The 27,439-nt window shown below is 41.2% G+C and overlaps 1 protein-coding gene across 3 annotated transcripts in view; it reads right to left on the bottom strand.

The window, feature by feature from the left end:
* Positions 1-828: 828 nt before the first annotated feature.
* The window catches only part of MAGED1 (MAGE family member D1), a 54,689-nt gene continuing 28,078 nt past the window's right edge, over positions 829-27,439 (bottom strand). The window contains exons 1-13 of one of the 3 annotated variants that reach the window (XM_042974046.1): positions 7,439-7,647; positions 6,828-6,901; positions 5,407-6,123; positions 4,082-4,750; positions 3,890-3,953; positions 3,587-3,666; positions 3,322-3,413; positions 3,019-3,098; positions 2,885-2,927; positions 2,559-2,621; positions 1,874-1,988; positions 1,242-1,627; positions 829-1,039 (exon numbers count right to left, since the gene is read on the bottom strand). In XM_042974046.1, the coding sequence (XP_042829980.1) occupies positions 1,250-1,627; positions 1,874-1,988; positions 2,559-2,621; positions 2,885-2,927; positions 3,019-3,098; positions 3,322-3,413; positions 3,587-3,666; positions 3,890-3,953; positions 4,082-4,750; positions 5,407-6,123; positions 6,828-6,872 (2,346 nt within the window). In that variant the 5' untranslated portion in view covers positions 6,873-6,901; positions 7,439-7,647 and the 3' untranslated portion in view covers positions 829-1,039; positions 1,242-1,249. Of the gene's footprint in view, positions 1,040-1,241; positions 1,628-1,873; positions 1,989-2,558; positions 2,622-2,884; positions 2,928-3,018; positions 3,099-3,321; positions 3,414-3,586; positions 3,667-3,889; positions 3,954-4,081; positions 4,751-5,406; positions 6,124-6,827; positions 6,902-7,438; positions 7,648-27,439 lie in introns of those variants that run through there. The other 2 variants (XM_042974047.1, XM_007096309.3) reach the window with 2 other exon arrangements.

Below are 27,439 nucleotides of genomic sequence, written 5' to 3'. Positions count from 1 at the left end.
GTTTACAGTCACGCCAAAAGGAAGGCTAGCTCTCACAAGGCCTTGTCTTTCTCAATTCTTATTCTCTAAGCAACAAAGTTTCCTCTTTCTCCCAGCAGGAGGGGAGAAGAGGCCAATGTGAGGCCTCCATTATTATCCATAAGAACTTGTCTCTGTGATGAGGCCCTGATCCTGTGGAGATGGGAGACTAGGAGGGCTTTCTAGAGGGACAGGTTCCTGGGAAGCATATTCAGAGATGAGGAGGGGGTGCCTTATGAATCCACCTCTTTATAGGCAACGTGGCTAAGGGTATGATATCTTCCTACTCACATAGGAGAACTCAGGTACCTGGATCACAGTGTTCTCTGCTCCTACTCCTGCCCCCATCCTGGAGCTATTTCACTTTCCACATGGTTAATACAACCAACAACCTGGAATCCCAGGAACATCATCTCCAGGAACAGTTATCTTCCCTCCCCTTCAACCACCCTCTCTGGACCTTGTCATTACCTGGAGTTCTACCTCCTTTGTCTTCTTAATTGCAACTGTCTGACCACCTACACCCTCTCCCATTATTTCATCTCTTTTAATGTCACCCCAGGACACCTAGCAGCATGTCTATCACATATAATTCACTTAAGTATTACTTATAAAGTAGACCATAGTAGTTCTTGATTAACACTGTGTTCATTACTCCCTCCTTTGTTTCCTAATCCATAAGCAGGGTCTACCCATATTTTTATCAGTTGAAAGCTAATCTGCCCCTGAGGCTAGCACTGAGGCCCTATCTCTCCCATATAAACAAGTTGATCGCTCCTCAAACATGGGAAAAACAGAGAGCACATCTCATTCATTTTGCAGTCTCAATGTTTATTTCTGATACCAAAACTTGACAGCACACAAGGGGGGGCAAAAGCAACAGACAAGGAACAGCAAATAAATTTATCTTGCATGCCACTTTCAGTCAACAGGATGTGGCTCTCTAGATAGCTGTGTTTAGAAGGAATCTGAGGCTTCAGCCTCACTCAGGGGAAAGACTATTGCAACTGATTAGCAATATCTGTGGACATAAGAAAGAAAAAAAATAAAATCAATGATATATATCAAATAGTAATATAAACACCAAATAGTGTTTCCCTATACTTTCTTCATCTTCCCACCATGGGTTTCCTAAGACTCCCAGATGGTATACATAAATACATTCCCATGGATCCTGTATCTACCAATGACCCTAACTGCCCAATCCAAAGTGATATACCTACCCAACATCTCACTCAACCCAGAAGAAACCAATGGCACCAAAGTTGGCAGCGAAGTTGGCACTGGCTGTACCACTAGGGCCAATAATGGGGCCAGCGAAGGTCTGAGGAAATCTGGAGCGGGCATTCTGGTGGTATCTGGCCCAGAAGGTAAATGGGATTCTAGACCAGGGATCGCCAAAATCTCCTTCCTCATCCCAGGTCAGCAGCTCAAACTCAATGTCATCCCAGCTCCAGGGCCCAGATACGGCCTCATCTCCAATCCCCATGCGGGTTCTCGCCTCAGCCCGGGCCTCAGCCTCAGCTGCAGCAGCGTCTAGAGCATCCAATGCCTCATCTGCAGCCTCCATAAACTGTGCAGTCCAGTCACGAGGATCTCTCTTTTGAACCTGAGATGAGGAACAGAAAATAAAAAAAAAAAATCCCTAATTGTATGAGTTAATATTTATGAAGTACCTACTATTTATTCAGTGCCCTACTTTGTGCTGCTGTTTACATAACAACGACAATAAATGCCACCAGTAATGCAGCACTACCATGTGTGATATCTAAGGTCTCATTCCTGCTCTGGACCCTTCCCAGCCAGTCATACCTCATCCCTTGACCTATCAGCTCTAGAGCAATTCCTCTATTACCTCTGCAATGAATCTCAGCACTTTCATCTTGCTAGTTTCATGGTAGGAACGGAGGCCCCAGAGGAACTCATACTCAGGAGGGTTGCTGTTGGGCACTCGTCTGTAATCCAGGTACCTTAGAGCAGAAAGGTCTTTGTTTCCACCCGGGCAAGAATGGTAGTCCAACAATGAATGATACTATATTTTGACACCCCCAATTTCAGGTAGCAAGTCCCCCCAGAATCATTCCTAAACCTAGCATAATTATATTCTAATAGGCCTTCAAATTCCTGTACCAGCGCTTCTACATTAAGTAATCACCTAGAACTTCAGGGTGGCTTATATAGGGTCATAGAAAGGACAATGCTTAATCTCACCTCTTCCATCACAGCTCTAGCTCCACATTTTTGTAATATTGTTATTAAGCCATAGTTGGCCCATTGCAATGATTACAGTGGGGTGTAAACCTCAGCCTTGGAAATGTCTACTGTGGGTATACTGGACAGGCTTCACATGCAAGATAATTATACTGCAGAAAAATCCAACCATGAGCAAGTCCACTCAATCAACACTTCCAAGTACATGTGTGTTTTTCTATGTATATGTATAGGTATAGTGTAAGAAATGAGCACAGGAAGGACTGTCTGAGGCTGACCAGCACATAGAACTCATGAGGACCAAACAAAGGCCCTTAGACATCACTTACTTTTGCTTTACAAACTCGTAAGTAAGAAGTTTCCTCAGATCTCCAAGGAGAGGATGTCTCACCCTGATAATATAAAAAAGAAACCCATAATCAGAGACTATGAGATTGCCCAAAGAAAAGAAAAGAGCTTTCAAGCACAGAGGTCAGAGATGAGAGAAGAAGCATAGAGTTCAGGACGATTTCCCCATCCACCCAGGTCACATCCTTGGGCTCTGTACCTCCCCAAACCAATCCCCCTAGACCACTAGGCTGATGCAATCCTGGGACCATCCTCTGTTGCCAAAGGATGATATAAACAGGCAAGAGATGAGAGAGCCCAATCATACCCAGGACGCAGTCCCATCTTGCGTAGTGCCTCCCAGAGGACAGCTGCAATGGGAGGCAAGGGGAGACAAGGGACGGAAAATGAGCATGAAAATCAGGCTGTAGCCAACCCCCAGCTGCAGGTCCAGCCACTCACCTTCACTGGCACGGTTGCCATTCATGAAGATGACGCCCAATATCACCAAGAGGAGACCCAGCTTGGGTGTGTCTTTGGTCCTAACAGAGTACAGAAAGTTATATTTTCAGCAGCCATCTGTATGAGACACCCCAGGTAGCTTATCGATATAGCTTACCCAGCATTCCTCAACAAGGGGATAATTCTACCCCAGTTCTGACCATGACCTGGTATGTGACCCTGAATCTTGGACCCTGACCTGCTTGACACTCCCAGAAAAAAAGCACTGATAAAGGCAATGTTCCATCTCTCTTCCCATCTTACGTTCCCAGTATGCCAGCCAAGGACTCCGGGGTACTGATGAGAATATACAGGTGTTCTTCTTTGTCAATCTCCTTCAGCTGAATCCCAAATTTCTACAGGGACAAGAAAACAGACTATGAAATTACAAAATCTAGCGTAAGCTACCCATACTCACTTGCTCACCTCCCTGTGATACTTCAGCCCTAAATGCCCAGTAGGAATCCCATGAATCTTTGAAATCAAGACCTTCCCTCATTATTCCTATTCCTCAGGGCTGCCTTCTCACCTTCTCCAGGACAAAGCATGCACGTTCAATGATTTCTGGATAAACATCAGTGTATTCACGGATGATATCCCTCAACATTTCTGTAGGAGAAGAGAGTACCTGAGCTGAGCAGGCGCCACAGAGCTACAACCCCTTTGCCAGCCCTACCAAAGGGAAAATAATCAGGGCCCTCAAGGATGAAACAAGAAGAATCAGCCATGGAAAGAGGGGATTCAAAAGAAGGGGACTATAAGCAAAGGGATGTCCACAGAGCATGCGGTGAGGGGAAGGGCAGGGTGCCGGGGGAGGGCACTGGGTGCCTACCTGAGCGCTTGATGGGCACCTTGGTATAATCTTTAAGCATCAGGTACTTGACCAACTTATTTGCCTGGGAGGGGAAAAGGAAATCATTAAAGTTACTAAGATATTTATAGAAAACTTGATTACATTACAGATGGAAGGATGACAAAGACAAGAGGAAGAGAGGGAAAAGTGATTAGGAATAATAGTTCTTACTCTTTCCTGAAGAAGGGCCACATCTCGGGGCTGTGAGGCACCCAGGTTCTGTGAGGCACGCGAGTTGGGAGAGGGTCGCAGGTTTGGTGAAGGTCGTAGGTTCTGCCAGTCAGGTGGGACTGGCCAATCAGTGGGGATCCAGTCAGGTGGGAGTGGCCAGTCAGTGGGAAGTGGCCAATCAGGTGGTAGAGGCCAGTCGGATGGTAGCGGCCAGTCAGGAGGGCCTTGCCAATCTGGAGGACCCTGCCAACCTGGTGGGGTCTGCCATCCAGGTGGGGTCTGCCATCCAGGTGGATTCTGCCAGGCTAGTGGGTTCGGCCAGACAACCGGACCAGGCCAGACAATGGGGTTTGGCCAGATCACTGGGTTCTGCCAGATCACTGGGTTCGGCCAGATCACTGGGTTCTGCCAAGCAACTGGGTTTTGCCAGGCTGGTGGGGTCTGCCTAGCTGGGGGGCTCTGACGTGCTGGTGGGGTCTGCCGGGCTGGCTGGTTTTGCCAGCCTGAAGGGTTCTGCCAGGCCAATGGGGTCTGCCAGAGCACATTGGGGGGTGCGCCAGGTGGGTTCTGAGTGGTAACTGGAACCGGTGCAGACCTCCATGTCCCTGCAGTCAGTGGGGCCCGTCTCTGATCCCCACTGCTGTTCTCATCCACATTCAAGTTATTAATCTGCATCATCAGAGAGAAGGAAAGTCCAGGGTCACCAGCTGTTTCTGTGGCCTCACCCTATCTATTCCAGGAAAGCCCCCTAAAACCCTCACCTGTAGTGACAGCCTGACCCACTAGCCAATGGTCACCCTGAGTCCTGGGCTTGTCTTTCACTGTCTTCCAGGCAGGAGTTTCATCTCTGAACCAGGCCAGGAGCAACCCAAGGGTGGGGCCTGAGGCTTCTCCTCTTCCTATGTCCACCACTGGCTCTGCTTGTACCACCCTGGACAAATCACTCAAGTCACTTCACCTCTCTGGGACTTAGTTTCCTTCTCTGTAAAACTGAGACTATGATCCCTACCTGGTATTATCTTGAAGATTTAATGAGATAACCTGTGTGAATGTGCCCAGCTCAACCCTAACACATAGTGGCTACTATGAAAAGTGTTAAGCTGAATTACATGCGGGGTGCATATATTATGTGTCCATGTCTCATCTCCCTATCAGTCCGTGGATATTCAGAGAGCAGAAATGATCACATTTATCTTGTTATCCCCTACAACCTAGCTGAATACAGGCCATTATATACATATGTTTTGTTTTGTTTAGAACAAATGAACAACCTCAGAGAAGAAAGGAGAGAGCCCAAAGCAAAGTGGAGCTAGGAGGGATCTCACCTTGCGGGTCCTCTTGCCCCGAATTATAGTCCTGGACTCCAGATTCTGAGCCTGGGAACCATCTGCTGATGTCTGTGCAGCTGCACCATCAGATTCAGGGATACCTGGGTTGGTCTCTACCTCAGTCTGGGAAGTGGCCATCTTGGCTTGGTTAATATTCTGGATCTGGGTATCAACCGTTGGGGCCTTAGTGGTGTCATTCCAAGCCTTAAAGGCTGTCTTAGGCTGAGTGTTGGCCACCTCACTGGCACTGAGAGACTGAGAGAAACTGTAGGTGGTATTTGGGCCCACCTTAGTAGTGGCACTCTGGGCCTTAAAGGCCATCTCAGACTTGTTAGCAGTTAACTCACTGGTGGTTGCTGCCTGGGAAAAATCATAGGCAGCATTTGGGCCCTTAGGAGCAGCATTCTGGGACTTAAAGGCTGCCTTAGTCGGTGCATTGGGCATGTCCTTGGCATTAAGAGCCTGAGAGAAATCATAGGCACCATTTGGGCCTTTTGTGGTGGCATTCTGAGCCTTAAAGGCTGTTTTGGGCCTAGCGGCAGCCGCTAAAACCTGAATGTCAGCCATCTCACTGGCTGTTGGGGGCTGTGAACTCTGGGGACTAGCATTCGGCCCAGCTGCTGTGGCCTGGTTGGTAGGTGGAGCCTCTGAAATCTGGATGGCCTCCATCAGGGTCTGCATAAGCAAGGTGCTGTCTTCTACGGAGGCCTCAGCCTGCAAATACAGGGGGAAAAATTAAATTTGAAGCGGGAGGGTAGGGGGAGCAATGCAGGGGAGGTACAGGCAGGAGGATGGTACAAAAAGTCTGAGGCACAGATCCAGACCACCAGCAAGGGGCGATGGGAGGCGGAGTGGTAACAAAACGTGTGGCAGGGATGGAGTAGGGCACGGACTAAATGAGGGGTGGGGCAGAATGAGGAGTGGGGTCGAAGTGGAATGAAGGGGGCGGGGGGGTGGTGATGGAGGAGGTTACAGCAGAGCAATGCGGTGTGCGGCTGCTCAGGAGCAGCTCAGGACAAGAGGTGAGGCAGAGCAAGGGTGCCGCCTCCAGGAGTTGAGGAGAATAAGAGGGGTCGGTCGCAGGGATGGGTAATGCAAGACAGACGGAGGGTGGCGTCAGGAGGTTGGGGGGAGGGGGTGGCAGACTGCTCTACAAACGTCAGGACTGTGGAAAAAAAAATGGTTCCTTACCCAACCCGCATTCTCTGGGCAGATTGCCCTGACTACTAACAGGGTCTCCCCTTTCTCTAAGCAGGGACTGACGGCTGAAAAGGGATGCCCCTCCCCCCCTCAATAAACCATGGGAATTTGAAAGACGACAGAGTCTAGGCACGAAGAGGTAAAAATCAGATCCAGCCAAAGGGGCCCTAGGGAACTGTCGGCTAGGGAAATGGTGGGGTGGGGAGTGGAGATCTCACCTGGAAGCCGAGGAGGCCCGCACCACAGTCCATTTTCTGAGCCATGGCTCCTGTCCCTCTGGCAAGAGCAGAGCCTGGGCGGGGGGGGGGGGGGGGGGGGAGCTGGGCGTTATACTACAGAGGGCAAATACGAAGGACCGAACTGGGGGGGGGTGTCTGGGGGTTGACTGTGGGGGTGAATGAGGCGCTGAATGTGAGGGGAACGGGCTGGATCGGGGTGGGAAAAGTGAATGGGTGTCAGGATGGTGGTTCTGAATCCTGAGAAGCTACTGCCTGAAAGAAGCTTCAAATCAGGGTTCGGAAAACCAGTAACAGTTCTGAATCCAAGGGGAATGGGTTAGGACTCGCATATGGTAAATTGAATGGAGGTTTCGAATCAGGAGGAATCGTATGACAGTACAGATTGAGGTCGAGAAATCTGTGGAGATTTTTAACAATGGGAGGGGTTCGGAGAGCGAACAGAGGTTCTGAGTAAAGGAGGGTCGGGTAAGGGGTGTGAATCGGGGTTCGGGGAGTGGAAGGGGAATCAGAATCCGGGGTAAAGGGATCAAAATGAAAAATAGGGGGCCCGCACCAGGGGGCAGATGCCCTGTCTGGGGGCTAATTCTCACCTTGCCTCAGGCCCCAACCCCAACCCCCTCGTTGCCTCCCTTCTTCACGACTCAGAGGATCGGGATTGCAGTGATCGGCTCTCGGCAGCCGCACCCTCTCCTTGTCCAGGAGAAAATGCCAGCGCGGCAGCTAAGAAGACCCCGCCTCTCCGCCTAATATACCACCCACCGCCTCAGATAGTTCTGCGCATGCGCAAGAACTGACCGACCAAATATAAGTCCCGCCCGCTTCCCCAACAAAAGCTTCGTCCTGAACATCACGGTGCGCATGTGCAGTGGCAAGCAATCCCGCCCCTTTGCCAACACACCACCCCACCACCAACCAGGTCGACAGTATACCAGGGTCCCACCTCTTTCCTCAATATCCCCTCCCCCGAACAGATGCGCGGCGCCTTTAGGTCCCACCCCTTGCCCCACACCGGCCCCCAACCTTTTCCGCAATGCGTCTCCATTCTATCCCTCCCCTCTTATGGCCCCTCCCGTCGGGTCGGCATGCATCGCCACCCCCTTGCCTAGCACCACTTAGGTCACTGTTAAGGAGGTGTCTGTGTGGGGTCTCTAACTGCAACAAGTGCTAGGCTCCTGCTAAGCTTACCTACTTTGGGACCCAGGAAAAGGAACAGACAGAGAGAATACACTGTTGGAGATAGAACAAGTCTGCACCTGACACACAAATCTATATGATCCCCCTCAACAGATCCCAGACTCCTAAACATTAGATTCTTTCCTGCACTTTGTGCAGCTCCAACCATGCGCTTATCTTGTGTGCTAGTGAGATGGGGAGGGAAGGGCACAGCTTAAACATCACAGCACAGTCTGTGCTGGGGCTTGTCTTCTCACAGCAGCCCTGGGAGGTGGGTGTCAGCATCCCTATTTTATAGGTCAGGAAGCTAAAGCACAGATACACTGTATAAACTAGACAAGGCTATAGAGCCAATAAACAGAAAATGTAAAACGCAGGCCAGGGCCTTCTTGACTCCAAAACCCACGTTCCACTACTTTTGGCCTGGGAACTGAGGCACCCTCCCCTCTTCAGGTTGAGTGACAGATTTCTCTCTCTCTCTTTCACACACACACACACACACACACACACACACTCCCTGCCCTGTCAACACCTGCCCCAAAGAAGCAAGGTTTGTGTTCTCCAAGACTTAAGCTCATGCTCTGCACACTGAACACAGGTAGAGGCCCTTAGTCCCCACCCCCTCTATGTGGTTCCATCCAGGTGTGGGGATTGTTCTTCAGGGTTCACTCCCTACTCTGTCAGGCCTCTCCCTGTGAGTGGCACAAACACACTGCCCATGAGGCCTTGCTGGTGCCCACTGGAGCGGCCAGGACAATCAGGAATTTGTGTGCCTGACCCATGGCAAGCCTGGATTCAGAGTAAATGTTTACCCTGGTTCCTTCCAGGCTTGGGTCCTCAATTCCTGGGATGGACTGCTGTGTCATTCTATCCATAGCTGTGTGAGCCTGCTCAGGTCATTCCACCTCTCTGAGCCAGCTTCTCAACATGCAAAATGGGAAGCACAAATAGCACTGACTGGAGTCCGACCCAAGGACATACATGCTGCTCTGCTTCCAGAGGACTGGAGAGTCAGAAAATCATATACAGATGTGAAATGACTCAAATTGAACTGATAACTTTCCAAAAATCCAAGGCAGATCTTTGTACATTTCACATATGTTCTGGCATCAGCTCCAGCCAGGAGTCTGCATATGAAAGAAAGCTAATGCTAGAAAGGATGGCAGCATTTGGTCCCCAAAGGCCAACATCAATTCTGCCTGGCTGGATGACTTTCCTCATCTGTTGCATAGCAACCTCCCCTGTCAGCTGCCTGTTTTTTCTCAGCATTTCCTCTGTAAAGTGTCTGCAGTGGTACGTGATCAGACTCAGGAAAGAAGGTCTGAAACACCATTTTGAATGCTATCTGCTTCTGTATCTGTATCTCCAGTCTTGACTTGGCCTATGAATTCTAGATCCATAATCCAACTGTCTGCCTCACTTCTGCAATTGGATAACCCTTAATATTTTCAAATTGAACAGGTCTCAAACTGACTCCTTTGTATATATCCTCTTCCTCAAACAGTGTGTTTCTCCTTTAGTCATGCCACTCCCCCAATTAGAATAAAAGCCTTTTAGGGAGATGAATTTTTGTTTGTTTTATTCGTTGCTGTATCCCCTGTATCTACAATGATACCTGGTAGATTCTGTATGCTAAAAAATGTTTGTTAATGAATGAATAAATCCCACCATCCACCCTGTTGCTCAAGCAAGAAACCTGAGAGGCATTTTTTTTTCTTTCCTGTGATGAATTCACTTACTTTTCCTCATTATACAAATAATGCATATTTGTCATTAAAAATTTAAACATAACTTAAATATTTTAGAAATTAAGTAAACATCACTCCCAATGGCACCACCCTGAGATAACTGCTATTAAGATTTTGATGCTACCTTTTCATGTAACACTCCATGCGTATATATTTACATAAATGGGATTATATGTATGCCATAAATGTTTTAAATTGCATTCTTTTGCTTATTGCCTCCCATTCCTTTCACCTCTACCTTCATCTGCCAAACATACATTTTAACAGCCATTTTTATATTTTTCCATGGTCAAAAAGTCATTCTTTACTGTTTTACAAAATTAAGATCATATACACTTTAAATGCATCAGAGTTATTTTATTAGTTAATGCTAATCTACCAAATTCATTCTTTTACATTGCTGCATAATATTCCATGACAGGGATGTACTGCAATGTAGTCAACCATTTCCCCACTGATGGTCATTCTAGTTTCAGGTTTCAGGGGCACATACATACAAGCATTGCAATTAGATATTTGTTACATATATCCTTGTATTTTATGTTTAATGTTTTTCATTCCTGTGACCAGATGCCTGGGAGAAAGACTGGCATACTCTACAGTGCTTGGTAATATGAAGACTTTTCCAACTTTTTGCCAATGTGATGTGTATTTTATTGGTATCTCCTGTGGTTTTAGTTTACATTTCTCATGTAAGTAGTGAGACACATATTCATATATTAGTGGACTGATTAGATTTCTTTTGTAAAGTAACTGTGCAAGTCTTTTACCTATTTATTTTGTGTTGTCTGTCTTATTTTTTGGACTTCTTTATACAGCCTTACAGATGCTTACTGAAAACCCTTAGGACTAGATATATTTAAATTATTTTTTCACATTTTAGTAAGGAAATACTATGTATATAATTTATATTACATAACTGTTCGACATAAAGGCCAGATATTCACTTTTTCACATTCTCTCAACAGCCAAGAGAACGTGGTGTAGGATTTACCACTGTGGTAGGGTCTTGAAAATTACTCTCGGGTTCAGTGATTCACTAGGACTCATAGAACTCAGAAAAGGTGTTATATTCATAGCTATTGTTTATTACAGTGAAAGGATACTGATTTTAAATCAACAAAACTAAAAAGTGTACAGGAAAGACTCCATGAGAAACCAGGCATAAGATTCCAGTTGTCTTTTCTCAGTGGAGTTGTATGGCCCATGCTCAAATCTCCCAGTGAGGTATGTGGCAACCAGGGAAGTTTGCCTGAGCTGGGATTTTAAGGGGGTGGGGATCAGGTAGGCATGGGACACTTGTGTGGCTGACTTTAGTCTCCAGCCTGTGCAGAGGTACCACAAGGTCACAAGCCAATATATAACACCACAAGGGCCAAGACCCACTATAAATTACATTGTTAACGTAAACTATCTGGTGTGGCCCAAGCCCCAGGTGAACAAAAAGACAGTCTAATCAGGCAGGATACTACAAACTTAGAGGTTTATCCCCAGGAGCTTGTCAAGAGCCAGACCTTTCTTTGGAATGTACAATTTTGCTTTGGAATGCCAGGGTTTGTATACCCCACACACCTGTGGAGTCAATTCTTTTACTGCATAAATAGTCACATCTCCAACCTAACACTTAGTCTGAAAGGAGTGATTCAAAGATGCAATGATGGAATTCAATGCCATATCTGTAGCCACAAGAAAATCCAGTTTCTAGGAGTGGCATTGGTAGCAGGGTCAAGGGCAGCATCTAGTATCCAGTGTCAGTGGTAGCAGTAATGGGAGCCACCAGCTAATACTCATGGCATGATTTTTGAAATATGGCTGGGCCAGATGCTCTTAACAAATTATTTTATCAATTCTGCTCTATTTTTTTGTAACTTTTTGAAATAATGATAGATTCACAAGAAATTGCAAAGATAGTAAAGAGTACCCCTTCAGCCACTTTCCCCAATGGGCACAGTTATAACTATAATACAATATCAAATTCAAGAAATTGGCATTGGTATGATATATATGTCTAATTCTATCACATGTGGAGGTTTCTATAGTAGTCACCACAGCAATTAAGATACAGAACTATTCCACCCCCACAGATTTCCCTGTACTACCCCTTTACACTCACACTCATCATCCTTCCCTCCACTATCCTTAACCCTTAGCAGCCATTAATGTGTTCTATCTTAGAGTTCATTGATTCATTCTTACATCATATTGTTCTGCTGTTGAAGTAATCTACTGAGGTTTTTTAAAAGTTCATTTATTGGATTTTTCAGTTCTTTTTTAGTTTATTTATTTTTGAGAGAGAAAGCAAGCATGAGTGGGGGAGGAATAGAGACAGAGGGAGACACAGAATTTGAAGCAGGCTCCAGACTCTGAGCTGTCAGCACAGAGACTGATATGGCGCTCAAACCCATGAGCAGTGAGATCATGACCTGAGCCAAAGTCAGACATTTAACTGAGTCACCCAGGCGCCCAGGATTTTTCAGTTCTTAAATTTCTTTTTGATTCTTCATTATATCTTCTATTTCTTTGGAAGATTTTGTTTCCTTTGTTTTAAAATTATTAAACATTTTTATTTATTTTTGAGAGAGAGAGAGAGACAGAGCGTGAGTAGGGGAGGGGCAGAGAGAGAGGGTGACACAGAATCTGAAGCAGGCTCCAGGCTCTGAGCTGTCAGCACAGAGCCCGACACGGGGCTGAAATTCACGAACCATGAGATCATGACCTGAGCTGAAGTCAGATGCTTAACCGACTGAGCCACCCAGGCACCCTGGAAGATTTTGTTTCTTTGTTAAAGAGTTTCTATTTTTCCTTTAGTTCTAAGAATGCTCAAACTGCACATTGAAACACTTTTAGGATGGCTATTTAAAATCCTTTTTAGATGATCCTAATTTCTGTGTCCTCTTGGTGTTGGTGTGTATTGACTGTCTTTTCTCATTCAAGTTGTGATTATCATAGTTCTTAATATAACGAGTCATTTTCAATTGAACCTAGATATTTTGCATAGTATGCTATGAGGATCTGAATTTTGTTTAAATCTTCTCTTTTATCACATGTGGTTGGAAGTCCACATTCCCACTCAGCCTCCATTGGCACCTGAGAGCAAGGGGCTCTTTGTTATTGAGGGCTAAGTTCCAGCTCCATATTAAAGTTTTACTAGTATCAGCCTGACTGCAAGAGACCTGCGTACCTAATTACATGGTAAATGTCTATCATTTTTAGTGCTGGGTGGTGATTTTCCACTAGGCCTTTTTTTTTTTTTTTTTTGACATGACTTCATTGGCTAGGGGCAGAAGCATCTCATTATCATCTTTAGAGATGGAGATCGAAGCTCCCCACATGGTTTCTGGCATTGTGGTGACTAGGTTATTCCCATTCCCCATTTGCCCTTCTCTGACACTCTGTCAGAAGATTAGAGACCCCATTACAGGCTGGCAAGGGTGGAAGTATAGGGTCTCTAAATTGGATTTTGCTGGCAGGGATAGGGCCACAGTTCTCCCTCTAATATATAGCTAGAGTAGAGCAGTTATTGTCTAATTTTTTTTGTCTTGTTGTGCTGTCTTTGTCTTTTAGATATGGAAAGAACAGAGGTATGTTGAGGTTTTTTTTTTTTTCTATGTCCTTTGGTGTTTCCAGTTTGCAAGCTTCTTCAGGAGGTGATCTGGGCTATATGAGGCCAAAAGAAAATCCAGGGAACTCACCACCATGTTATTCCTTGGGATGCAAGTTCCCTAGAGAGTATGCCATCTTATCTATAACTTTCAAGGTCTTCTTGTGTTTGGTTTATATATAATGCCCAGGGGAAAGTACATCTATGCCATTTACCCCTTACTGCTGGAAGTAGAAGTCCTCAATTCTGGTGTTTTTAAAAAAGTACAACTATTGGAATTTCTAATGTACAATCACACTGTAGGAAAGATAACTTGATCTCTTATTTTACAATATATACAGCACTTATTGTCTTATATGATTTGCTAAAACACCAGGAACAATTTTGGGTAATAATCTCAATAAGGAACAACCTTTCCTTTTTCCTGAAATGATTACCATTTCACCATTAAGAATGTTTACTGCTTTTTTACAAGTAGTTTAAAAAATCTTATTTAGTAGTTTCTCTTTATATTTTACTTAGTTATTCATAATGTTTCCTCTGCCTCATTCACAAATCTAATCTATCACCTACTCCTGCTGTCTCTACCATTTTAAGTATACTTTAATTCCACTCTATTCTACAATCATATTGTTAGAAGGGAGCATGAAAAGAGGGAGAAATGGAGAAAGAAAAGTTGAAAAGAGGGGAGGAAGAGGAATAGATGGAAGAAGGAAAGAAGAAAACAGGGATAAGAGAAAAGATGAATGAAAATAGCAGTTGCAAGTAAATGGAATAATTAAGATATGGAGAAATAAGAGAGTAGAGAAAGAATAGATATTAAGTTGAAATAGAAAAAGTAGGAGGAAAGAGAATAAGGAAGTAGAATGTAGAAGGAAGAAGAGACATAGGATGGAAGAGTATGAGAGGGAGGTGGAAGGAAATAGAGAGGTTAATAAGTAGATGAAGAAAGGAACATAAGAAAGGAGAAGGAAGAAAATGAGGAAGAAGGGAGTATCGGAAATAAACAATAAGGGAGAAAAGAGAAGTGTTTGAATAAGAGGGACAGAGATAAGAAAAAGAAATGATGTGGAATGACACCTCATTAGTGGCAGATTTCATTCTGCAGAGAGAAGAATGTTGAATGTAAGGAGTTCCTCTTTTTTCTCCTCAAATACCCAGTTCTCTTTATATCTGATACCCATCAAAGTGCCAGAAGTCATTTCTCACATGATGTCACTCTTGCCTTGAGGTAAGACCACTGTGGTTTTCAATTAGTAAGAGCCATGTGTCCCATGTTTTGAATAGATATATTTGTTTGGAATACTCAGCATTTATCACGTACTCTCTGCTGCTGGTCGTTCATCAGGTATGGATATTATCTGATGAATTCAGGTATATAGGAAATACGTTTTGTTTTTCTCTGTAACTCAATTTATAAATTCTATTTCAACTTCCCAATCCATTGAGTGGTTAAAACTCAACCTTCAGCAGTATGGAGTTCTCCTTACGACCTTTTCTTTGGGGTTGTGTCTTAAGTTATGGGACCTTAGTGTCAAAACATCAGAATGGGTGATAACTGTTGAGTATACTATATCCATTCTGGCATTCATGTCATCTCTGGTTTACCAATGTCTCTCCAATCAGGTAGTTGTTGAGTTAAGCGTCATTCGTTACTACAAAACCCTCTTGGGGTCTTACTCTCTGAGGGTGTCATATACCGTTCGTATACATGGGAAATATTCTGCAGCTCCTATCATATGCTGGGGCCTGTTTATCTCTGTGATGCTGTCTTTGTCTAACATATTCTTATACTCCTATGATACCCTGAGCTGAGAGAGACTATGTGAGGAGGCCTAAAGCTCAAAATCCCTATAGACACCACACAACTATTTTTATTTTGTAGTCTTGACCCCCCCTGGCCTTACCCAGGAAGTGAAGCACAAGGCCACATTGCTAGAAGATCTTGGCAAACCTACCTGGGGTTTCTTCCCATCCCTGAAATACAGGGCCTAGGTTTCTTTGGTTTTCAGGAATCCACAATATCTACTGACTCCTTGTTTCGTCTCTGCTTTTCTTCTCAACACAATCAATGTGAAGAACAGCCTTGAAAAGAAGTACTAAAACAACAAAAAGCTAAACAAACTAAAAATCAATGACTTTTCTTGGACCCAACAGGGAAATGAGGTTTCAGAACAAACCACCATCCTGAAATCATGAGGGATAGGCAAATCCAGAGTCACAAATGAGATATGCTTACCTGAAACAGAAGCCACTAGAGCTATAAACTTGTAGGGACACCTAACTGATAATTTTGACAAGCTGCTGGAGGCCGAATGTGGACTAGAGTGAAAGAGAAACTCGGGAGTGGTAGTCTTAGGGGCAGACACACTTTCACGGGCTTTATTTCCAGGAATCTCACCAGGTTCTCACAGTGCAGATCCAAAAAAGACACCCTTGTGGCCCTGGCAGGAAGAGGGAAAGAGTCCTTTTGAATATCCCTATGAAGTATGCCCAAAGCCTTCTCCATAACAAAGGCCTACTTTCCAGGACAAAGGACCACCAGAGCCTTGTTCCAGAGTCATGTAGGAAGGACATCCTTCTCACTCCAGCCCCCTCTAGCTTTCCTATCTCACCTAAAGTAGGGGCACAGAGAGGGGGACTACACAAGAAAAATACCTGTAAAGGTGACAGGCCCACTAGAACTCTGAGACTTAATTAGAATATTATAAAACACTCCCTTTTATCCCATACCATACCACCACACCAACAGGGCTTGAGTGTATTAACTGGGTTATAGCTGAATGAGCTGCAAGACAAAGACTCTCTAAGGAAGCCCAAACTCAGGAAAGGAAACAAAATGAAGGATACAAGAAGAATATGGAAACTCTGGCACCTAATACTAAAAGAAACTTTAAACAAAGCCCAGCTGCTAGCAAGATTGACACTAGAGACCAATCTATCTCAGTTCCTATTACCTAATACATCACGTCCAGCTTTCAACAAAAAATTAGAAGGCATGCCAAAAAGCAAGAAGAAAAATTCTGAAAAGACAAAGGAAGCATTAGATTCAAATATGACAGAGCTGTTTGAATTATCAGACAGGGAATTTAACACACTGTAATTAATATGTTAAAGGATCTAATAAAAAAAAGCAAACATGCAAGGATATGGGTAAAGTAAGCAGAGTGATGGAAATTCTAAGAATCAAAAGGAAATTCTAGAAAAAAAAATCGTAACAAGTGCAGAATGCCTTTGGTGGACTCATTAGTAGATGACACAACTGAGGAAAGCTTTTTAAAGGTAGATTAAGAGATAATTCCCAAACTGAAAGTTAAAAAGGAAAAATAACTTTAAAAAAATAGAACATTTAAGAACTATGGGACAATTTCAAAAGATGCAACATGTGAATATATGGAATGCAGAGGGAGAAAAATGGGGCAGAAGAAATACTGCAAATAATAATAGCTAAGAATTTTCCAAAATTAATGAAGGCAACAAATCATAGATCCAGGAAACTCAAATAACACCAAACAGGTAAATACTAAAAGATTTACACTGAGGCACATCATATTCAAACTGTAGAAGACCAATGACAAAGAGAAAATCTTGACAGAAACTAGAAGAAAAAAGTATCTTACTTATAATGAAACATGGATAAGAATTACTGAAGGCTTTTCATCAGAAATCATGTAAGCAAGAAGAGAGTGGAAGGAGATATTTTAAAACATTAAAGAAAAAACACGCTGATGCACATTTCTTTTTTTAAGTTTATTTATTTATCTTGAAAGAGAGAGAGAAAGAGAAGAGCCTCATGAGTGAGGAAGAGGCAGAGAGAGAGAGAGGGAGAAAGAGAATCTCAAGTAGGCTCCACACTGTCAGCACACAGAGCCTGATGTGGGACTTGATCACAAACCACATGGGATTATGACCTGAGCTGAAATCAAGAGTCGGATGCTTAAATGACTGAAGCACCCATGTGCCCCTACATTTCTATATCTAGCGAAGTATCCTTTAAAAGTGAAGGAGAAATATTTTCTCAGACAAACAAAAACTGAAGGAATTCACCACCAGTATATCTACCCTACTAGAAATGTTAAAAGATTTTCTTGGGGCAGAATGAAAATGGTATAGGGCAGAAACTTGGAACTACATAGACAGGAAGCACATTGGAAAGGGAATAAATGAAGCTTTCCTTCGAAGAGGAAATCAAAACTGCAATTACCGATATTCTGTGGTGCTTTAATCAAAGGAAATTTATGCAATACATTTTTCCATTGCATGCAATACAAAAGAGAAGTATCTCAAGCATAAACATGTATCAAGGATAAAAACAAAAGGATGGAGTAAGTTATGGCATACAATAAACAAAAGATGATGTATTAAGAACAGACATAATACTTTAAGCCAAAACATTACTTTAGATGAAAAGTTCACAGGATAATATAAATAATATACAAATCATAATTTAACAGATATGCAAGAATAAACCAAAATCATAACCAAAATCATAACATGAGACTACAAAACCATAATACCAAAACCATAATAAAACCAAAATCATAACATGAGACTACAACACCCTTTTCTAAGTCAATGATAGAATAATCCTATGAAATAATGGGTCCTTCTTGAAACTTCTGCATAGGTACTATATACATTGAGACCCAAACATAAAACATTATGGTGCTTCCTACTGGGTATCTATCCAAAAAATACAAAAACACTAATTCAAAGGTATATATGCACCCCTATGCTTATTGCAGATATCCAAATTATGGAAGCAACAGCCCACATCTCCATCAATACATGAATGGATAAAGAAGATGCAGTACTGCATCTTCTGCAGTATATATATATATATATATATATATATATGTATATATATATAATATATATATATATATATACTGCCCCTCACCTGCCTCTTTATCCATTCATAAAGAAGATGCAGTATATATATATGTGTATACACACATATATATATACTGCATCTTCTTTATCATATATATATATGCTATACAGAACAAACTGATTATATGCTATACAGAACAAACTGATGGTTACCAGAGAGGAGGTAGGTGGGGGAATGGGTGAAATAGGTGATAAGGATTAAAGAAAATACTTATGATGAGCACAGAGTAATGTATAGAATTATTGAATCACTATATTGTACATCTGAAACTAATATTACACTGTACGTTAACTATACTGGAATTAAAATTAAAAAAAATTAAATTACAAAAACATTATGGTGGTTCAAAATGAGCACTACAGAATTCTTAAATCCTTCTTTCATGTTTTCTGGGTGGGAGCTAACTTGACTTTATCTCCTTTATTTGTGTATGTGTAAGAATTTTAAAAGAAATTTTAAAGTATGCCTACTAAGTGGCTATGCATTGTGATAAATTCTGGGGAAACAATGATGAGCAAAAACACGTGCATTACTTATTTTCAAGGACTAATGCATCTCAGTCAAATGGAAACAAAACTGAGTCCAGTTAGACTTGCACAAGTTTACCATACTTTATTGAGTTTTCGATGCCAATTTGCAACATGAGAGCAGGGAAAGTAACATCTCAAGATTACATCAAATGATCTTGGCATAAACTTAAATAGGTTACATCTTCCATCACAATGAACAATTCCCTGTTCCCTTCCAGTTAATTCCTCACTCCCATAACCTATAGCAATTAGCATTCCATTAAAAAGCAGATTATCAGAAGAGACAAGAGGAGGAAGCCTGCAAGTAGAACCTCCATGCAGTTTGAAGGTGTTTGATATTTCAAATCTTACCATATGAGCCTTTGTTATCTTGTGACTTAGAGGCCCTCTGTCATGTGCACTGGAAAATCCACAGGTATATCTGAATGTTCTTAGATACCTAGGTTATGACTTAGCTCCATATGTATCCTCAATGCTCACCATCAATATAAAATTTATAAACCACCTAAATTGAGAATCATGAAACATTACCAACAACTGTAACAGGTAGGGAGCTGGACTTAAGTCATCACACACTTCAGCTTATGGCATTTTCTGATTTCATTTTATGAAACAAGGATCAACTGAAAAACACTGGGAAAATGGTCCATACCAATTCCAACATTGCACACACACCCTTCCACATGGACAATGATAATTAATATGCTGCACCTGAGATTGTTTTTAGCAGATAATGTTACATAACAATTATTCAGACATAAGATTTCCCAAGACATTAAAAAGCCTTTGCAAACTTCTTTATAATTATATAATATCCCATTATATAAATTTACCTACTCAGCTGATTAACAGGGTGTTGCTTCCATTTATTTTTGTTCATTAGATTATCACTGTGGTGATTTTTTTCCACACAAAGCTCTGTGCATATCTCCAATTATTTCCTTATGGCATATTATTAGAAATGGAATTACTAGGTCAAAGGGGTATAAACTATTTTAAGGCTGTTATTCAATACCAAAATGCTTTCCAAAAAGTTTTATCAACACTAGTAATGCATATGAGTTCTCATGTACCCTTGATCATATTAAGTATTTTAAAAATATCTTCTCTGGGGCGCCTGGGTGGCTCAGTTGGTTAAGCGCCTGACTTCAGCCCATGTCATGATCTCACAGTTCATGGGTTTGAGCCCCACGTCAGGCTCTGTGCTGACAGCTCAGAGCCTGGAGCCTGCTTCAGATTCTGTGTGTCCCTCTGTCTCTGCCCCTCACCCGCTCATGCTCTGTCTCTCTCCGTCTCTCAAAAATAAATGTTAAAAAATGTTTTAAGTAAATAAAAAAAATTTTCTGATTTGATAGGCAAAATATTTAATTGATTTAAACTGTATTTTATGATTAATGAAGGGGAACACACAATGTTCTTTAGTCATTTCTACTTCTGTGAGAGTTCTTTAAATATTAAAGATATTAACCTTACGTCTATCATATTTGTTGCAAATACATTATTTTAGGTTGTGGCTTGCCTCTTAATTTCGTTCATGAATTCTTGATCAAGGAAAACATGCAAACTATTACTTTCTTTTCCACTGTCATTTACTCCATTCTTTAAAAAATGCTAGGGGTGTCCTTACCTATTCAAAAGCCAAATAAATATTCATTTTTATGGAAAGTAATTCAGAAATGCATACTTAGTGCCTAAAATAATCTATGCTTCCTCAGTAACTTACCTATGAAGATTTTGTTCTTAGTGGGGAATTATGCAAATCTAAATTGTTCTGATGTTTAAACAATGGCAGAAGTCTATTTCTGTCATTGCAGCATGCAGAAACAATACAAATTTAGCAGGATATTGAATGTGACTTTTAAACTCAAGTCTCACTTGCTCCTAAAGGCTTTTCTACATTGACTGCATTCCTATAGGTTCCCTTCACCATTTATTCAACTATATTGAATTAACATTTGAACTCTGGTTCAAAGACCCATGATCACTACATTCGCAGGGTTTATCTCTACTGATGAATTTTCTGATGTTAACAAAATATGAAGCCTGGCTAAAGCTCTTTTTGTTCTTTATACATGTTTTCTCACCATCATAACCTTCTTAGTGATTTATAATCTCTGAAACTGGGTAAAGCTATAATCCTGTGATCCACACCGTGGGCTGCCTGTCCTATGTATGGGTTCATTCTCATGTAGGACATTGTCAGAGATTAGAGCACCATTACTCTAACACTTACTATAGTCTTGGAAGCTCCCTGGCTTGGAGCCAAGTCCTGTATCTATTGCAAGCCTTAAATATCCTTCCTTTGAAAGGAGGTTAATCTCCTCTTTAACTTTATTTTTATATTCAGAAGTTTCTTAAGTATGAAGTCATGAAGAGTTACCCTTGGAATATGTGTTCATACTCCCTGTGATCCAAAATCTTCTCCAAATCCCTGATTTTGAATGTTTCTTGTCTTGTTCAGACTCTTCCTCCTCATCTTGATAATGAAATTTTTAGAAGTAAAACTGTCACTTATATCTGCAAGCTCAAGGGAAAAGACAGGAGGAGGAGATAAAAGGAAGAGAAAAAGAAAAGGAAAGGATTATCTAACAAGTTTCCACCACATATCTTCCTAAGAGGCAAGCTAGGGACTGGATTTACCCTCCAACATGACAAAAACACTAAAAAAGGGACAAAGGGACAAAGGGACAAAGATATGAAATCATTGTTTTTAAGACATAGGACATCAGTCAGTGAAAAATAGTGATCCCTGAGAGATGAAGGGGGCAGGAGATGAGGTGAGCCTTTACAACTTGGGAGAGTTTCCAGTTTGTGGTGCAATGAAGGAGAATGCAATCAGAACCCAGAGGGTTTCCTTTGTTGAAGTGACAGAGATGAGATCAGAAAGACCAAGGTGTCTAGAGTTCAGAGAACAGAATACCAAAAAGCTGAGAGATGCACTTAAGGAGAATTCTGGAGAATTTTGAAAGATTGCTATCAAGTATTCAGCAGAAAACTGATCACTTAATACATATAAGGAAATTATCCAATACTGGGGAAAGAACCACCTGAAAAGATTAGAGGAAACAAGTGTCAGAAGATCAAACAGGTCTGGGGATCATGCCTGTTCCCACCTGTTCCCACCATCCAGCACAGAAAAACTCATAATTCATGAGGTATGGGGTATTGAAAAGGGCCTTGCCTCAGTAGTCTGGAATAATTAGCTTTATGCAAAACACTGCTGTGGCCCTGCCTAACAAATCTTAAAAGCAAGACTCAAAAAAGATTTAACTGCTACCAAATAATTACATCACATAATAAACCTCAAGACGATGTATAATACAAAAATATCTAGCACCAAAAGGTAAAAAATTTACCAAAATTTCACCAAAATATAAAATTCAAAAGGTAAAGTTCATAATGGCTGGCATTCAAAAATAAATAAGTAAATAAATAACCAGGCATGTGAGGAAACAGAAAAATGTGACCCGTCGTGAGGAAAATAAATAAATAAATAAATAAATAAATAAATAAATAAATCCAAACGGATCCACAACTTACATAGAGGTTATATTTAGCAGACAAACTCATTTAAAAAGTTACTACAACTGTGTTCCTTATATGCAAAAAACTAGAAGAATGGTCATGTTAGGTAGAGAAATGATACATATTTAGTAAGGTGCAAATCATGTCTAATAATAAAAACCATAATATTGGAAATAAAAAATTCTCTGGATGGAATTAACTAGTAAAGATTAGTGAACTTGAAGAAGACATAACAACAGCAAATATTCTAAATGAAATAAAAATAAAATACATTTTAAAAACAAATAGAGCATATGAGTGCTTTTGTTTATGCCATTTCCTCTTCTGGGAATATTCTTCCCCCATCCCAACCATCCATCAATCCTTCCACCAGTTAATTCTGAATCTGCCCTCTGGTCTCAGTTCAATTGTCACTTCCTCCATCACTGGCCTTCCAGGGTAGGTCAAACCCTCTTTAAATCTATTCACAGAACCATGTACTTCACAACACTTATGACAATGTCAGCCTCACAAATGTTTGGGTCTTTAATCACAAGACAGTAAGCTCCATGAGGGCAGAGAAAACATGGTTATTTTTGTTTACCATGGTATCACCAGCATCGGAAACTGTGCCAGTCTTATAGTGCCCCTATACCCTGAATCCTGCCTTTATCTGTTACCCCTGGGATTCTGATCTTTTAATTATACATTCTCTCCCATATTTGCAAACACTCTCCTTTTCTACTGGCTATATCCTACCCAACATTCTTTCTTTCTTACGAAATAAACCTTGATTTTTATTATAGGTGACAACATTCTCAGCCGTAAACTTACATTTCCCAGACACCTTGCAGACAGTGGTGGCCATATGTGACATTTCTGTCCAATGGATATAAGTGGAAATTGTTGGGTAAGATTTTTTGGAAAGCTCCATATAAAGGAAACTAATTCTACTGACAAGGTATTTTGTCCTCTCCTCTTCCTTATCCTATCTGGAACATAGAAATGACGGATGGAGTTGTAGAAGGCATCCTACAACCATGAGGCACCTGAAAGATGGGAGCCACATGCTAAAGATCATGAAACCAAAATATATATATATGTGAGAGGCCTGAGACATTGATGAAATCATGGAGGCCCTGGACTTCAATTCACTGGTTTTTAGATAAGATAAAATATCCCCTAATCATTTTAAACAATTCATTTTCAGATTTGTTACTTATATACCCAAATGCAATTCCAAATGCCCATCACAAAACATGAAAAATTTCTGTCTTTCTCATTCTCTCTCACACACACGGTCTTTAACAGACTATTTTATTCACACATGATTCCCTCTATGACTTATAATGACTATGATTTATGACTTATGATCTCTCCACACTGTCCCAATTCCCCAAACTATCCCACGAGCATGCACAGTATCTCTATTACTCTCATTTTTGTATGTACAGTCTTATCCTGTACTATCACATACACAATGTCCATACAGTACCATGACTCTCACTGTCAAATACAACTAGTTCTAATCATCCCCCCACTGTCACACATACCATCGACATCATTCACAATCACACCTACAATCACTCAATCCCTACACTAACAGTTTCTAACCACACCCACTATCAAACATAGTCCTTATCCCCACTATAAAACCTTCATCATCTACCAAATTTTTCCCACATGCTCATGCCATCTCCCTATCATACACACTCACAACCAATACCCATGTCACCTCTACTGTCACACACATACTCTTCCTGTTCCTCACTGACATATGAAACTCTGCATTTTCCCATCATATACTTTATTCAACATCCCCACTCATGATGTCCACATTCCAAATTATCATAACGCTTTTCCATTCCCCCTTATCACTCATACTCACTGCACCTATCTGCTCCCAAAAGTAGATACGCTTCTCATTTTCCCCAGCATCACACACACACACTAACCCTATCACTTCCACTATGTATCTGTTTTCTACCAGCCCATAAACTTTTCCCATTCCACCCACTATCTTTATAAATCCCCATCAACATTTTTAAACACAATAATCCCACTCTCTCATTGTGTCCTTTCCCACTATTCTCTCTCCCTCCTCACATTCTCACACACACACATGCACACACAATTCTCATCTTCCACAGTATGACACACAACACTGTGACCATAACTACCATTATCACATACATTCTGATCTTGTCCTGTCACTATTATTCACATTGCTCCCCTTTCATTTTCAAAATGACTTCATACTATTCTCCCCCATTATTCACACCGTCCCCAATGCCATGATTATCACACATACCTTGCTCACATCACTCCCACTATCCCACTGTCATTCAATACTCTTCCTATCTCTGCATAAAACACATGGCCCAGATCATCTACAATTTTACACATTGTGCCCATCCCTGAAAACACTCCTCATTTTCTCTTTTCTCCCTTCCATTGTCCCCAACATGTGGATATTACATGAACTCAGATAATATAGAGAAATTTCTAACCTGAAGCCTCATTTCAGTAAGTAGAGGCACATATCATGCTCAAAAGGTACAATATTTAGTGTTCTTACTTGGCAAATAGTTGTGAATGGATTCTTTTTGGTACATTTGCCTTTAAGCAGAATTTATTCATATTTTGTTACAGCATTTGGATGAGGTTTTTTAAATACTTCGCTGATGTATCTTTGATTACGATCTATGCAATTAAGCTATCTGCACTGTACTTAAGTCTTCCTAAAATATCCTAATAGCTTTTTTTGTTATAGCAAAATTGTGATATTTTTGGTCCTGAAGAGACAGACAGCTTCAAGCAAATGGCAATACTGAATTTATCACTGAGCTGTGTTAGAGGGAACACTCAATCTTTACTTCTCATGTTTCCATGTGGAAGAACTTCAAGTAGACTAGCACTCCTTTTTTGCCCAAGTGAGGAAGAATGAGTTGTAAGATTAGTATGTTTGAGAGAAATATCTGAGTGTACTTGGCTCAGGCCCTTGCTCTCTGCTTTTCTCCCAGGAGTCTGAATGCCTATAGAGAACATGCATTCTGATCAGCTCCTTGCCATGCAATAAGGGGCCTACTTTTGGCCTGGAGTCTCTGTTTTTCAGCATTGCTTGTAATTGCCTAGGTAAGTCTGCCTAATTCTGGAGTCCAGCATTAGAGAGTCCACACTAAAACCATCTTCTCCAACCATCTTTATTAGTAATGAAGATGATATTTTGGTCTCCATCTACCTGATTCTTAAATTTATATTTCAATTGGTTCTGAACCTAGGCAGAGAAGACAAGTGTTTTTTATTGGTCCTTTATAATTCCCACACAATGTGGACCATTGAAATCATGGAAATTCTCTTTACTGGCTTTATCCAGGTTTTAACACAGAGGAGTTTCCACGTGAAGTTTGTTTTTGATTAGCACCTAGACAAACACTTGGCAGCAATTAAGATTAGGTCTAAGCAAGGAAACTGTATGTCCACCACCTGGAGGCTCCCAATTCCTCTGGATTAGGGAGTCCAGAATGTGAAGTAGTTGCCATTGTACAGTAGGTGCTACCTAATTAATCAGGATGGTGGGGAACAGGCACCAACTGGACTTATCTTCCTTGGCCATACTGTTAAGTCCTAGGAGGGTGAAGCCAAGAGCTCTGTCATGGGATGGGACAGCAAATCTTTATATGGAATATCAGGGATTTAGATATTCATCCAGATGTATGGAAGCCTTATTAAAGAAAGATCAATGTGAACCATTTCTTAAGGGGTAAAAAACCTTTTATTTTTTTAAATGTTTATTTATTTTTGAGAGAGGGGGAGCTAGCAAGACAGGGGCAGAAAGAGAGGGAGACAGAGAATACCAAGCAGGCTCTGTGCTGACAGCGCAAAGCCCAACACAGGGCTCAAACCCATGAACTATAAGATCATGACCTCAGCCTACATCAAGAGTCAGATGCTCAACCAACTGAGCCACCCAGGTGCCCCGGGGTTACAAATCTTTTAATAAAAAACTGGAATTTAGTTTGATAGGATACTCATGTTAACAGGTTCTCCGAAAATTTAGATCTAACAGTCATTTCAATTCTTTCTTTTTTGCTCATTAGCTTTGCACTAGCTTTTGAGCCCTTGCATACAAACTTAAATATTGTGCTTGTCTGCTCTCAGTGAAAGAACAGCATTTCAGAGTACAATTTGTGTCCAAGGTGACTAGGCCCAAATATTGGAATTTTCAGTTCTACACTGGGACAATCAGTGTTGTAAAGAAATGCCAACTGTTCTCTGGAAATACAATAGTGTGAGGATTAGAATTCACATGTGATGTCTTTTGTATAAGAACACTTTTCATACTTACATACAGTTGGTGTTCTAGCAGTACTGACCTAAATACTTGCCTTTTTCAATCTACATCAGGGCTTACAAAGTTATCATTCATAAAAACAAACATATAAACAAAATTATATCTCAGCAAAGGGAAATAAAACTATTAGACAAGATATGTGAAGACCTGACTAAAGGGTAATAAAAACCACCTAAAGAAAGTCAAGTACGGCACACACATATCAAAAACTTTCTGAAAGCTCAAAGTTTTAAAACGTTTTAAATAAATAATAAAATGAAAAATGATGGGTCACTAATGAGCTCTGAATTACTGGACTAGAAAATTAAATGCAAGATTTATACCAAAGCACTTAAATAATGATAATAATAATAATAATAATAAAGGAACAGAGTCAATGAGGGACAAGATATTTAGGGACCTACCATGTGAATATGGGTGGGTGGATTGTGGAGTTACAGTAGAAAAAAGACTTGGGAAGAGAGGTCATATTAAGAAAATGAGAGAATAAAATTTCCCTAAGCTAAAGAAAGGGCCCTCTGAATTGCAAGACAAGATTGATTTATTTATCCGTTCACCCATACATTTATTAATTTATGCTTCCACATATTAATTTAATCAATACATTTAACAAGGATCTATTATTTATGTCTGGCAGTGTTCTAGGCATTTTATTTTTAATTTTTTTTTAATTTTTTTTTTACTTTTTTTTCAATATATGAAATTTATTGTCAAATTGGTTTCCATACAACACCCAGTGCTCATCCCAAAAGGTGCCCTCCTCAATACCCATCACCCAACCTCCCCT

Source organism: Panthera tigris, chromosome X, assembly GCF_018350195.1.
Source record: "Panthera tigris isolate Pti1 chromosome X, P.tigris_Pti1_mat1.1, whole genome shotgun sequence".
In the NCBI taxonomy this organism is placed as follows: Eukaryota; Metazoa; Chordata; class Mammalia; order Carnivora; family Felidae; genus Panthera; species Panthera tigris.
This window is presented reverse-complemented; position numbering and strand designations above follow the sequence as displayed.